Source organism: Saccopteryx bilineata, chromosome 1 (assembly GCF_036850765.1).
Source record: "Saccopteryx bilineata isolate mSacBil1 chromosome 1, mSacBil1_pri_phased_curated, whole genome shotgun sequence".
NCBI lineage: Eukaryota > Metazoa > Chordata > Mammalia > Chiroptera > Emballonuridae > Saccopteryx > Saccopteryx bilineata.
Window position 1 is genome coordinate 356,046,302 of NC_089490.1, and position 15,701 is coordinate 356,062,002.

Below are 15,701 nucleotides of genomic sequence, written 5' to 3' on the forward strand. Positions count from 1 at the left end.
TAAATCATAGTTTTAATTCTTCTTTGTACTTTTTGTTTAAGGTTGCCATTGTAGCTCAGGACTTGGCAGCATTCCATACTGCATCCTCAGAAATGGGGCACCAACAGCACAGCCATCACTTAGTGACCACAGAAACCAGACCTCTGACCTTAGTGGCAACATCCAATGGCACCCAGATCGCAGTTCAGGTGAGTCCAGAGGCAGCTGTCCTCTGTCAGGCTCGTACATCTCCACTGTGTATACCTTGTGCTTTGTGCATGACCTTTACAAGGGCAGGGCACAGAATTATCTGTGTCACTGAACCATGCTAAGGAAATTGCTGTGTTTGAGTGGATTCAAAGAGACCAACTGTCTTTACTGTCTTTGCATATTCAAGGGAATTTATAGCAAGAACAATTAAGCTTCTGGTATGTACCCTCATGTGCATCCAGCCAGCTGTCTTACTCTCTAAATCTAATTAGCAGGATTCTATAAAGCACTTAGAGCTACTCCTTGAAAATAAACCTCGTATAAACATAGACCCTCCATCTGAGAACCGCTGCCCAGCCGTGTTTTACAGTGTCAGAGACTAAGAAGAAAGCCATCTTCTGGGGAGTCGCTGGATTCAAGCAGAGAATCTAGAATGCTGGGTGCAGATTGCATCTTTGTGGGGAATTGTTCTTCATGTTGTTACTTGGAGAAGGGTTAGAACACACTCATGAAATGCCAGCCATTGTTTCTTATTTTATTGATTGATTGATTTTAGAGAGGGAGGAAGGGAGAGAGCGAGACAGAGAGAGAGAGACAGGAACATATATCTGTGACTGTATGTGCCCTGACCTGGGATCGAACCGGCAACCTCTTTGGGATGGTTCTAGTTTGGAACGATGTTCTATCTAGCCTAGGCATGGCCAACAGTTTTTTTCCCCGGGCCAGATTAGAAAGAAAACTTTTTTCATGGGCTGGACAAAATATTAAAATTAAAAAATGTTCTCTCTCTGTCTCTCCTCTTTCTCTCTCTCTCTGTCTCTCCCTCTCCTCTCTAAAATGAATTAAAAAAAATAAAAAATAAAAAAATAAAATTAAAAATAAAAAAATTAAATTAAAAAATGTTAAATACAAAAAAAATTTGTTTAAGTAAACAAAATTTTATTATGTAATTTGTTTATGAATAAATGGGAGTGAAAAAAATTTAATATACAATATTAATAAAAGTATATTTTAATAAAAATATAATTACATACCGTATAAATATGTCAAGTCCTGAACTACAATGGCAACCTTAAGCAAAAAATACAAAGAATTAAAACTATGATTTAAATATGTTAAAATCTGTTTAATGAGGCCCTGGCTGGTTGGCTCAGTGGTAGAGTGTCGGCCTGGCATGCAGGAGTCCCTGGTTCGATTCCCGGCCAGGGCACACAGGAGAAGCACCCATCTGCTTTTCCACCCCTCCCCCTCTCCTTCTGTCTCTCTCTTCCCCTCCCGCAGCCAAGGCTCCATTGGAGCAAAGTTGGCCCGGGCGCTGAGGATAGCTCCATGGCCTCTACCTCAGGCACTAGAATGGCTCTGGTTGCAACAGAACAATGCCCCAGATGGGCAGAGTATTGCCCCCTGGTGGGCATGCCGGGTGGATCCCGGTCGGCCTCCCTGTTTCCAACTTCAGAAAAATACAAAAAAAAAAAAAAAAATCTGTTTAATGAAAACTGTATCACAATCAATCAAAACAATATTTAATTAATAGAATGAGCTTAAAGGGGTTATATCACAAATAAAACAATTATTTCATTTTACAAACAGCCTGGACACGTTTTCAGTTATCAACTGTAGCTATTGTCTATGCTACAATGCCACTTGATTCAGCAAACTTGACCACAAAAATAACTAATTGTTTGACCTTGGGTGCGCACTGGCAAACTCCGCCTAAAAGAATGTGGGTTTCACATCGCCGCTAAACGTCAAACAGTTCATATTGAGTACAGATGAGTACAAAAGTTGTAAATCTTTATAATGGATTTTTTTTTTAAATAAAGAAGTATCGCAAATGCATTCGACCAATTATTGAAAGTTAACCCTAGATTAGTCACACAAGGAATTCTTTTCCGTGTATCACTATCTTCTTAAATATTTTGATTTCCAATAATCAAAGACGCTTCTGCTTTTGAGTAGCTGAGATTTTAAAGTAGCGGAGAATATTAAAAATTTAATTGCGGGCCACTGCGGCTTGCGAGCCACATGTGGCTCTTTGGCCCCTTGAGTGTGGCTCTTCCACAAAATACCACATGTGGGCGCTACCTTGATAAGGAATGTACCTACCTATATAGTTTAAGTTTTAAAAATTTGGCTCTCAAAAGAAATTTTAATCGTTGTACTGTTGATATTTGGCTCTGTTGACTAATGAGTTTGCTGACCACTGGTCTAGCCAACCAAGCTCTCTGGCCAGGGAAGCCATTGATTATAATTTAGTTTATGGGCATAGAAGTTAAAGGCTCAGGAAGCTCTCTGATTTGTCTCCATTGAAAAAGATGAGCATCTTTTGTCCCTTACACGTGCAAAGGTTTATCAAAATCCTAAATAAAGAAACTGCATAACCCTGGTTGGATGGCTCGGTTGGTTAGAGCATCATCCCAAAGTGCAGAGTTTGCTGGTTCGATCCCTGGTCAGGGCACATACAGGAACAGATCGATGATCCCATCTCATTTTCTCCTTTCCCCTCTCTCTCAAATCAATTAAAAAAGAAAGAGAAATGAAGGAAAGGAAGGGAAGGGAAGGGAAGGTAAAAGGGGAAGGGAAGGGTAAAGGGGAAGGGAAGGGAAGGGAAAAAGGAAAGGGAAGGGTAAAGGGGAAGGGAAGGGAAGGGAAAAGGGGAAGGGAAGGGTAAAGGGGAAGGGAAGGGTAAAGGGGAAGGGAAGGGAAGGGAAAAGGGGAAGGGATGGGAAGGGAAGAGAAGGGAAAAGAAAGGAAGGGAAGGGAAAGAGGGAGGGAGAGAAGGGAGGAGGAGGAGGGAGGGAGGTAAGGAAGGAAAGAAAGAAAGAAACTGCATTATTCTTCCTTGTAGGAATTTGGGGTTAGGTTATTTTGTTTGTTAGGTATCGGAATCACAGAAAGTAATTTCACTTTCCCAGGGTACATATCCAAAGGAATATATCCTATTTCTTATCTTGACTGTAGGTCTGTATATGTTCTGTTTCAGCTTGGAGAACAGCCATCTCTGGAAGAAGCCATCAGAATAGCATCCAGGATCCAACAAGGAGAAACGCCAGGGTTGGACGATTAATCCCGAGAGCAGTAAAGCATGAGGAGCCTTCATCCCCAAGCAGCAGAGATCCACGAAGCCCTGGGCCCAGGAAAATGAGAACTTTTCCATTCCTGAAACACTGTACACATTTTTATGCAAGCGTGGAGAACATTTTATTCTTGACACTTTTGTGTATATAACCCTTGGACTAGATTTCCAAATTGATTCATGTGTACAAGGCAGTATGAAATTAGGGCAATACAGTAAATTTTCACATTACTCTTTTATCACATGCAGATTCCTGGAGTCTTTATGCAAGACCAGTGAAGTCTTATGGGGTCTTACAATAGATTTTTAACTTACTGTGAAAAAAATAAAATAAAGGCTATATGTAAAATGTCAGAGGTTCTATATGTCACACAATCATAATTCCAAAAGCCATCATGGATAATAAAGGATGTAAAACCTTCAAATATTTCCCCCAGTTAGTAGAGTGTCTGCAGTTTTTGTTCTACTGTATATTTGTCTGTTTTTATTTGTATCTCATGGTTTGAAGACTATTCATTATAGTTTTCCATCCCCGTTAAATACCAACTCTTCAAGCTGAAATGCTAATTATATTAGCACTGCATTGGATTATGTATAAAATTACAAAGTTTGATTACTTAAAATTTAAAAGTTAAATCCAATGCTTTGATTTTGATAAAGACTTTAATGTTCATGTTTTTTTATCATTTAAAAAAATAATGAACTCTTGAAGTTTGCCCACAGGCTGGAGCCCAGATAACAGTGCTGTAATTATAAATGGCTTTACTCTGAAAATTAAGTTAGTGGGTTGGTGTAAATTATTTATTTTTTGCTTGTGTACTTTTGTTTTAAAGCTTATTTACCCTAAAGTTTATTATTTTGAATACAGCAATTTTTAAAATGTGACCTTTATATTTGTTTTATTACATTGGTATGAGGGTGGGAGGAAGTGTTAAGGAAAATACCAAAAATGTGCCCTGACATTTAGCTCATTTGATTGGAGCATTGTCCCAACACACCAAGGCTGCGGGTTCGATCCTGGTCAGGGCACATGCAGGAGTCAGACAATGAGTGCACCACTGGGTGAGACAACAAATTAGCATTTCTCTCTTTCTCTCTCTCTCTTCCTTCTTTTCTCTCTGAAATCAATTTTTTTAAATTAAGATTTAAAAAATGCCAGAGTATATTGTATATCAAGCACAGAATAAGTACATACACAGAATAAGTATTCTATACATGATGTACTCATAACAGTTTTGTGAGATCTATGGGATTTACAATCCTCATATTTGTACAGGAGGAAACCGAGGGTCCCAAGAGGTTAGGTGTCTTTCCCAGGCCGTACAGCTGTGGAGGGGCAGGGCAAAGACCTGAGAACCCAGGCTTCTTGACTCCCAAATTCAATGTTTTCTTCACTGCGCCACACTGCCTGCTCAGATGGTCATTTATGGCAGAGATTATCAAGATGAGCTTTGGTTTCTGGTTACTTAATGACCTGAGCACTGGAAAAACTATATCTTATGTCAGAAATTCAGCTAAAGGTCCAAAAAAAGGGGGATGTCGAGGGTTGTCCTGCAACAATCACTTTGTCACTGTCATTCATGCTTTGTTTGCCAGAGCTGAAATGCGGCTGTTTTTCATTTCCAGCTTTACAGTAAAAAAGGGGAAAAATGCCATGCTGTTTTATTTAATATGAATGTTATCTTTGATCAGGTTCTTTGAAGTTTTATGAAAAAGGGTCATGACTTACTCATTTGAAATGCAAAACCTTTCAGGGTTGAGCAGGGGATTTCGTTGCTTGCCCTTCAAAGCTCTTCATAGATACATAACATGAGAAAAGGTCTTAGTCACCCACAGATCCAGTCTTCATTCTGACAGACATTTAAACACCCAGAACTCCCAGCTGAGGCTCAGAAAGGGGCCTGCATGGGGTGTGGAGGAAGAACAGTCTAGGAGAAGTCACATGGCCTGCCCCAGCCTCCTAGTCCCAGTTAGCTCACAGGGAGCTCCTCGGCTGGGCCAGCCAGCCTGCTCTGCTTCCCAGACCCAAACCCAAGCTCTTGACTTCCTGGGCCTCTTATCTCTGCCTTTGCTCAGGTTCCAGGCTGTTTCTCCCCTGCCCCAGCTCCTTTGCCAGCTGGACTAGGCAGGACTGAACCAGACTGTGCTGCTCAGTGATTATCCCTCAGCTGAGAAGAAAATGCCTTCCTCCTGGCACCAGAAAAGAGGGAGGAAGGGCGCTGCTGGCTTTTCCCCTACCTGCCTTCCTGGGAATGGGAGCTCTGGAGCGTGGGGAGTGAACACTCCCGCTGATATGCCGACAGTTGCTCTTTAGTGAGGCTGGTGAGGGTTGGTGTAAAGCCAGTATCCACGGCCACCATCACAGCCGCCTGGCCCATGCAGGTTCGTATTGGATTCGGACAGTCGGTAAAGAAACAACAGAGCCAAAAACTGATGGGCCATCATCTAGAATCCTAGCTTGCACCTGGTGAGCACACACTGGGCTCCAAAACCCACTCACGTTCAGTGCTCACAAAGCTACTGACTTATCCCAGTTTCCTAGAATCAAAGGTTTCTAGCTGACCAGACTTATTCACCTCTGTTCCCCATCTCCTTCCTTCTCCCTGCACAAACTGCACAAACTGGCTTCTCCCTCAGCACTCCACCATCTTGGCTGCTTCTCCTGGCCTCCTCCACGTGGCCTTTCTCTGCTCTCCTCTCTAATGCTAATCTCAGGAACTGAGAGAGCAAGCTCCTGGTCTGCCCCACTTTATAGTGCAGAAATAAAAAACCTTTAATCAAGTATACAAAATAGGGAAGTCTCTAATACAAAGTCACTTATCTGAGGCATGATGGGATTGTACCACCTCACATCAAAAAGGGTGGGAAAGGCTTAGTCCTAAAACCAAGCCCCAGGTTACAAGGATCCTGCCTGCCCACACCCCGCCCCCAACACACATTCATATCACCTGAGCGACCAGCCTCCATGTGGGCAGTGCCATGTTTAACAAAGTGAGCACAATATATTTTATCTGCCCAACAGTTGGTTTTTTCACAGTGCAGGATGTAGCAAGGAGCCCTCCAAAGTTGAAAAGTCCCACATAAGCTCTTGATGAAATGGGTACACTTCAGCGAATAGTGCGTGTTTCAGCATAACTGGAATACAATTCAGACAATGCTCAAGGCAAAGCTTTCAGTCCAAGGAAAACACTCACTGTATCCCAGACACAGCTCCAGGCCACTACAAAGAAGAGGTATGTTGCCTCCAGTCTGCACTCAATAGAATTTAGGAAATAGAGTAAAATAAGGGGTTGACTCCCTTAATCCTCTACAGGTGGCAGCTGCCCAGAGGGCCACACTGCTCCCTGCCCACCTCCCATCCTGACCTCCAGGCTATCAGGGGCAAACTCACTGGACAGTCTCCCACGCTGCCTTTCTGCATGGTAGCCCTGATAAGTGACTTGGGAAACCATGCACTCTGTGCTGAAATGGACTAGATTTCCATGTATCATCCCAGAGAATTTAGGGTTCAGTATTTCCTGGCTCATATGATTGCAGACACTGACAGTGAGAGGGGAGGGGATGGTGGCAGGAAAGCGGCCCAGCTGAAGTGTGTTGTCAAGGAGGGAAAAGGAGCACAGGGGAGGTGGAGAAAAGCTGCCACAGTCTCCTCTGCTATAAGCACTTTCTATACTTAGGTTTCCTTTAGGAATGAGGAGATCTTTCAAAGAATACTCCAGCCAAAACCCTCTCTTCTTTTGCCTGAGAAACAGGGCTGGCTTCGTGGCCTATACAGTTGAATAAAACCCTGCACTCCAAAGGGCCTTGCACTTGGGAGTTAATGCACTGTGGTTGCAGTCTTGAAATTCTTGATAATTTTATCTTTGAGCCTGACCAGATGGTGGTGCAGTGGATAAAGTCAACCTGGGATAATGAGGACGCAGGTTCAAGACCCTGTGCTCGCAAGCTTGAGCGCAGGCTCATCTGGCTTGAGTGTGGGGTTGCTGGCTTGAGCGTGAGTTCATAGACATGATACCATGGCACTGGCTTGAACCCAAAGGTCGCTGCTTTGAACCCCAAGGTTGCTGACTTGAGCCCACAATCATTGGCTTGAGCAAGGGGTCACTGGCTTAGCTGGAGCCTCTCCCCTATCAAGGCATGTATGAGAACACAATGAACAACTAAAGTGCCACAACTACAAGTTGATGTTTCTCATCTCTCTTTCTCTCTCACTAAAAAAATAATAATTTTATCTTTGAATTTGGGTTCTGTAGATGAAGTCTTATGGAACACAGGAGCAGGCATCGAGGACCTGGAGCCTGGGCTTAGTCCCACCCCCTGAGGCCTCTCTGAATGGGATCTCTTTGCAGTGCCACTTCCTTGCCTGGCCTCCCCCTTCTTGCCATTACCCTGTGACTGCTACTGTGTCCTCTGTCTTTGGCAAGGACCTGGATGCTAGTGAAGGAGGACCAGTGACAGGAGCATGCACCCTGTGGAGGATGGCACCCATGGTGGTGGCCATCCTTGTTCTAAGTTGGCAGTACCATAGTGTTCCTGGTGGGTGGCCAGCTTTAGCTGAGTCATGACAGGAGCAAGCCTCTTGCCTATCCCAGGATATTTAATTTTAATTTATTGATATTAGAGAGAAAGAGAGAGAGAAGAATCAAACTGGCAACCTCTGCTCTTCGGGACAGTGCTCAACCAACCAAACTATCTGACCTCCTTGATTCATTCATGTATATTCCCTGACCAGGGATCAAACCCACAACCTTGGTGTGTTGGGACAATGCTCTAACCAACTGATCTACCGGACCAGGCCAGCTCTGAGTTTTGACGTTAACTAGAAGTAGCCCATTTGCTGTAGGCTGGTGTGGCAGGCCTGTGGGAAGGGTTGAGGGGACCTGTCAGGCCCAAAAGAGCACCTGCTTCAAGCACCTGCCCCAAGCACCTGTGCAGGCCCAGGCCTTCAGAAGCTCTTTCTCCAAGTTTTATGTCTGGATGATTCTTGCTTCCTCCCTCCACCTTCCCTAATAAGCCTGGCTCATGTCTGTCTCTTCTAGTCAGTTTGAGGTACACTCCTCCTGGAATTCTAGTTGTGTAATTTCAGTGATTCCAAATACATGTTAGATACTCTGATATTTTTATTTAAAGCAGGTGTTGTATTTTTTTTTTTTTTTGTATTTTTCCAGAGCTGGAAACGGGGAGAGACAGTCAGACAGACTCCCGCATGCACCCGACCGGGATCCACCTGGCACGCCCACCAGGGGGCGACGCTCTGCCCACCAGGGACCGATGCTCTGCCTCTCCGGGGCGTCGCTCTGTCACGACCAGAGCCACTCTAGCGCCTGGGGCAGAGGCCAAGGAGCCATCCCCAGCGCCCGGGCCAACTTTGCTCCAATGGAGCCTCGCTGCGGGAGGGGAAGAGAGAGACAGAGAGGAAGGAGAGGGGGAGGGGTGGAGAAGCAGATGGGCACTTCTCCTGTGTGCCCTGGCCGGGAATCAAACCCGGGACCCCTTGCATGCCAGGCCAACGCTCTACCACTGAGCCAACCGGCCAGGGCTTAAAGCAGGTGTTGTAGTACTGGCCAACTAGCTCAGTCAGCTAGAGCATCATCCTGAAAGGACAAGGTTGTGGATTCAATCCCTGGTCACAGCACATACAGGAGAAAGCAATGAATGCACAACTAAGTGAAACAACAAATGAATGCTTCTCTCTCTCTCTCTCCCTGCCCTCTTCTGTCTGTCTAAAATCAATTAAAAATTGTTTTAAAGCAGGTGTTATAGCCCTGGCCAGGTGGCTCATTTCATTAGAGTGTCATCCCGACACGCCAAGGTTGTGGGTTCAATCCCCAGTCAGGGCATATATAAGAATGAACCACGCCTGACCAGGCGGTGGCGCAGTGGATAGAGCATCGGACTGGGATGCAGAGGACCCAGGTTCGAGACCCCAAGGTCGCCAGCTTGAGCATGGACTCATCTGGTTTGAGCCAGCTTGGACCCAAGGTCGCTGGCTCGAGCAAGGGGTTACTCGATCTGCTGAAGGCCCACGGTCAAGACACATATGAGAAAGCAATCAATGAACAACTAAGGTGTCACAATGAAAATCTGATGATTGATGCTTCTCATCTCTCTTCGTTCCTGTCTGTCCCTATCTATCCCTCTCTCTGTCTTTGTAAAAAAAAAAAAAAAAAGTGAACCAATGAAGGCCCTGGCCAGTTGGCTCAGTAGTAGAGTGTCAGCCTGGTGTGTGGAAGTCCTGGGTTTGATTCCCTGCCAGGGCACAAAGGAGAAGTGCCCATCTGCTTCTCCACCCTTCTCCCTCTACTTTCTCTATCACTCTCTTCCCCTCCCACAGCCAAGGCTCCATTGGAGCAAAGTTGGCCCAGGCGCTAAGGATGGCTCTAAGGCTTCCATCTCAGGTGCTAGAATGGCTCCAGTTGCAATGGAGCAATGCCCCAGATGGACAGAGCATCGCCCCCTAGTGAGCATGCTGGATTATCCGGGCTGGGCACAGGCAGGAGTCTCTTTCTCTGCCTCCCTGCTTCTTACTTCAGAAAAACACAAACACACACACAAAAAAGAATGAACCAATGAAGGCATAAATAAGTTGAGCAACAAATTAATGTTTCTCTCTCTCTGCCTTCCTTTCTCTCTAAAATCAATCAATATATTAATTTAAAAATAAATCAATAAATTAATTAATTTTAAAAATAAATAAAACTGGCTTACATAATAGAAAGATGAAGGATAGGCCTGACCTGTGGTGGCGCAGTGGATAAAGCGTAGACCTGGAAATGCTGAGGTCGCCGGTTCAAAACCCTGGGCTTGCCTGGTCAAGGCACATATGGGAGTTGATGCTTCCTGCTCCTCCCCTTCTCTATCTCTCTGTTTCTTTCTCTCTCTCTCCCTCTCTCTCTCCTTTCTAAAATGAATAAATAAAATAAAATAAAATAAAAATTAAAAAAAAAGAAAGATGAAGGATAAAATTCATTCTAAAGCTTTGTCTTTTTCATAGATTGATGTTAAATAGCAAATAAAAAACACCATGATAACCACCATTGAAAAAACCACCACAGAAGCACATGAGATAAAAAAGATAGCAACAGAGGAAAGATGTATGGAATACAACCAAATAAAAACAAAAGATAGAAAAACGAAAGAGAAGGATCAAACAAGACACGAAACTAACAGAAAGCAAGATATAAAATGGCAATAGGGAACTCACAAGTATCAATAATTACACTAAATGTAAACGGATTAAACTCACCAATAAAAAGGCACAGAGTAGCAGAATGGATTAAAAAAGAAAATCCAACTGTATGCTGCCTACAGGAAACTCATCTAAGTAACAAGGATAAAAACAAATTCAAAGTGAAAGGCTGGAAAACAATACTCCAAGCAAATAACATCCAAAAAAAAGCAGGTGTAGCAATACTCATATCGGATAATGCTGACTACAAGACAGGAAAAGTACTCAGAGACAAAAATGGCCATTTCATAATGGCTAAGGGGACACTGAATCAAAAAGACATAACAATTCTTAATATATATGCACCAAACCAAGGAGCACCAAAATATATAAGACAGCTACTTATTGATCTTAAAACAAAAACTGACAAAAATACAATCATACTTGGAGACCTCAATACACCGCTGACGGCTCTAGATCAGTCATCCAAACAGAGAATCAACAAAGACATAGTGGCCTTAAACAAAACACTAGAGCACCTGGATATGATAGACATCTACAGGACATTTCATCCCAAAGTGACTGAGTATACATTTTTCTCCAGTGTACATGGATCATTCTCAAGAATTGACCATATGTTGGGCCACAAAAACAACATCAGCAAATTCAGAAAAATTGAAGTTGTACCAAGCATATTTTCTGATCATAAAGCCTTGAAACTAGAATTCAACTGCAAAAAAGAGGAAAAAAATCCCACAAAAATGTGGAAACTAAACAACATACTTTTAAAAAATGAATGGGTCAAAGAAGAAATAAGTGCAGAGATCAAAAGATATATACAGACTAATGAAAATGACAATACGACATATCAGAATCTATGGGATGCAGCAAAAGCAGTGATAAGAGGGAAGTTCATATCGCTTCAGGCATATATGAACAAACAAGAGAGAGCCCAAGTGAACCACTTAACTTCCCACCTTAAGGAACTAGAAAAAGAAGAACAAAGACAACCCAAAACCAGCCGAAGAAAGGAAATAATAAAAATCAGAGCAGAAATAAATGAATTAGAGAACAGAAAAACTATAGAAAAAATTAATAGAACAAGGAGCTGGTTCTTTGAAAAGATCAACAAAATTGACAAACCCTTGGCAAGACTTACCAAGGAAAAAAGAGAAAGAACTCATATAAACAAAATCCAAAATGAAAGAGGAGAAATCACCACGGACACTGTAGATATACAAAGAATTATTGTAGAATACTATGAAAAACTTTATGCCACTAAATTCAACAACCTAGAAGAAATGGATAAATTCCTAGAACAATACAACCTTCCTAGACTGAGTCAAGAAGAAGCAGAAAGCCTAAACAGACCTATCAGTAGAGAAGAAATAGAAAAAACCATTAAAAACCTCCCCAAAAATAAAAGTCCAGGCCCTGACGGCTATACCAGCGAATTTTATCAAACATTCAAAGAAGACTTGGTTCCTATTCTACTCAAAGTCTTCCAAAAAATTGAAGAAGAAGCAATACTTCCAAACACATTTTATGAGGCCAACATAACCCTCATCCCAAAACCAGGCAAGGATGGCACAAAAAAAGAAAACTACAGACCAATATCTCTAATGAATACAGATGCTAAAATACTAAACAAAATACTAGCAAATCGAATACAACAACATATTAAAAAAATAATACATCATGATCAAGTGGGATTCATCCCAGAATCTCAAGGATGGTTCAACATACGTAAAACGGTTAACGTAATACACCATATCAACAAAACAAAGAACAAAAACCACATGATCTTATCAATAGATGCAGAAAAGGCTTTCGATAAAATACAACACAATTTTATGTTTAAGACTCTCAACAAAATGGGTATAGAAGGAAAATATCTCAACATGATAAAGGCCATATATGATAAACCATCAGCTAACATCATATTAAATGGCACTAAACTGAAGGCTTTCCCCCTTAAATCAGGAACAAGACAGGGTTGTCCACTCTCTCCACTCTTATTTAATGTGGTACTAGAGGTTCTCGCCACAGCAATCAGACAAGACAAAGAAATAAAAGGCATCCATATCGGAAAAGAAGAAGTAAAGGTATCACTTTTTGCAGATGATATGATCCTATACATCGAAAACCCCAAAGAATCCACAAAAAGACTACTAGAAACAATAAGCCAATACAGTAAGGTCGCAGGATACAAAATTAACATACAGAAGTCAATAGCCTTTCTATATGCCAACAATGAAACAACTGAGAAGGAACTCAAAAGAATAATCCCCTTCACGATTGCAACAAAAAAAATAAAATACTTAGGAATAAACATAACAAAGAATGTAAAGGACTTATATAATGAAAACTATAAACCATTGTTAAGGGAAATCGAAAAAGATATAATGAGATGGAAGAATATACCTTGTTCTTGGCTAGGAAGAATAAATATAATCAAGATGGCTATATTACCCAAAGCAATATACAAATTTAATGCAATTCCCATCAAACTTCCAATGACGTTTTTTAAAGAAATAGAGCAAAAAATCATCAGATTTATATGGAACTATAAAAAACCCCGAATAGCCAAAGCAATCCTAAAGAAAAAGAATGAAGCTGGGGGCATAACAATACCTGACTTCAAACTCTATTATAGGGCCACGACAATCAAAACAGCATGGTATTGGCAGAAAAATAGACACTCAGACCAATGGAACAGAATAGAAAGTCCAGAAATAAAACCACATATATATAGTCAAATAATTTTTGATAAAGGGGCCAACAACACACAATGGAGAAAAGAAAGCCTCTTCAATAAATGGTGCTGGGAAAACTGGAAAGCCACATGCAAAAGAATGAAACTGGACTACAGTCTCTCTCCCTGTACAAAAATTAACTCAAAATGGATCAAAGATCTAAACATAAGACCTGAAACAATTAAGTACATAGAAGAAGACATAGGTACTCAACTCATGGACCTGGGTTTTAAAGAGCATTTTATGAATTTGACTCCAATGGCAAGAGAAGTGAAGGCAAAAATTAATGAATGGGACTACATCAGACTAAGAAGTTTTTGCTCAGCAAGAGAAACTGATAACAAAATAAACAGAAAGCCAACTAAATGGGAAATGATATTTTCAAACAACAGCTCAGATAAGGGCCTAATATTCAAAATATACAAAGAACTCATAAAACTCAACAACAAACAAACAAACAATCCAATAAAAAAATGGGAAGAGGATATGAATAGACACTTCTCCCAGGAAGAAATACAAATGGCCAACAGATATATGAAAAGATGCTCATCTTCTTTAGCTATTAGAGAAATGCAAATCAAAACGGCAATGAGATACCACCTCACACCTGTTCGATTAGCTGTTATTAGCAAGTCAGGTAATAGCAAATGTTGGAGAGGCTGTGGAGAAAAAGGAACCCTCATACACTGTTGGTGGAAATGTAAAGTAGTACAACCATTATGGAAGAAAGTATGGTGGTTCCTCAAAAAACTAAAAATAGAACTACCTTATGACCCAGCAATCCCTCTACTGGGTATATATCCCCAAAACTCAGAAACATTGATACGTAAAGACACATGCAGCCCCATGTTTATTGCAGCATTGTTCACAGTGGCCAGGACATGGAAACAACCAAAAAGCCCATCAATAGATGACTGGATAAAGAAGATGTGGCACATATACACTATGGAATACTACTCAGCCATAAGAAATGATGACATCGGAACATTTACAGCAAAATGGTGGGATCTTGATAACATGATACGAAGCGAAATAAGTAAATCAGAAAAAACCAGGAACTGTATTATTCCATACGTAGGTGGGACATAATACTGAAACTAAGAGACATTGACAAGAGTGTGGTGGTTACGGGGGGGAGGGGGGAATGGGAGAGGGATAGGGGGTGGGGAGGGGCACAAAGAAAACAAGATAGAAGGTGACAGAGGACAATCTGACTTTGGGTGGTGGGTATGCAACATAATTGAACGACAAGATAACCTGGACTTGTTATCTTTGAATATATGTATCCTGATTTATTGATGTCACCCCATTAAAAAAATAAAATTATATATAAAAAAAAAAAAAAGAAAAAAAAAAAAAAAAACACCATGAGCCTGATCAGGCAGTGGCGCAGTAGATAGAGCGTCGGACTGGGATGCAGAGGACCCAGGTTCGAGACCCCAATGTCGCCAGCTTGAGCGTGGGTTCATCCGGATTGAGCAAAACACACCAGTTTGGACCCAATGTCGCTGGCTCGAGCTAAGGGGTTACTTGGTCTGCTGAAGGCCCCCAGTCAAGGCACATACGAGAAAGCAATCAATGAACACCTAAGGTGTCGCAATGAAAAACTAATGATTGATGCTTCTTATTTCTCTCTGTTCCTGTCTGTCTGTCTGTCCCTATCTAGCCCTCTCTCTGACTCTCTTTCTGTGCAATTAAAAAAAAAAAAAAAAGTCTTGCCTGACCAGGCAGTGGCGCAGTGGATAGAGCGTCGGACTGGGATGTAGAAGACCCAGGTTTGAGACCCCGAGGTTGCCAGCTTGAGCGTGGGCTCATCTGGTTTGAGCAAAAATTCACCAGCTTGGATCCAAGGTCACTGGCTCAAGCAAGGGGTTACTTGGTCTGCTGAAGGCCCGCGGTCAAGGCACATATGAGAAAGCAATCAATGAACAACTAAGGTGTCGCAATGTGCAAAGAAAAACTAATGATTGATTCTTCTCATCTCTCCATTACTGTCTGTCTGTCCCTGTCTATCCCTCACTCTGACTCTCTCTCTGTCTCTGTAAAAAAATAAAATAAAAAAATAAAAAATTTATTAAAAATTAAAAAAACGTCTGAGGATCTTTATGAAAGTTTCTGAATAAAAGGTAACTAAAAACGCCTGGCCTGACCAGGCGGTGGCGCAGTGGATAGAGCGGCGGACTGGGATGTGGCGGACCCAGGTTCGAGACCCGAGGTCGCCAGCTTGAGCGCAGGCTCATCTGGTTTGAGCAAGGCTCACCTCAAGCAAGGGGTGACTTGGTCTGCTGAAGGCCCGCGGTCAAGGCACATATGGGAGAGCAATCAGTGAACAACTAAGGTGTCATAATGAAAAACTGATGATTGATGCTTCTTATCTCTCTCCGTTCCTATCTGTCTGTCCCTATCTGTTTCTCTCTCTCTCTGTCACTGTAAAAATAAATAAATAAAATTAAAAAAAAAAAAAAAAGGCCTGACCTGTGGTGGTGCAGTGGATAAAGCGTCGACCTGGAAA

General features: G+C 42.0%; 1 protein-coding gene across 3 annotated transcripts in view; it reads left to right on the top strand.

Moving 5' to 3' along the window:
• ZNF143 (zinc finger protein 143) overlaps nt 1-3,943 on the top strand; it is a 62,331-nt gene extending 58,388 nt beyond the window's left edge. For all 3 annotated transcript variants that reach the window (XM_066250926.1, XM_066250928.1, XM_066250927.1), the window contains 2 exons: nt 42-188; nt 3,173-3,943. In XM_066250926.1, the coding sequence (XP_066107023.1) occupies nt 42-188; nt 3,173-3,256 (231 nt within the window). In that variant the 3' untranslated portion in view covers nt 3,257-3,943. The remainder of the gene's footprint in view (nt 1-41; nt 189-3,172) is intronic.
• Nucleotides 3,944-15,701: the final 11,758 nt, after the last annotated feature.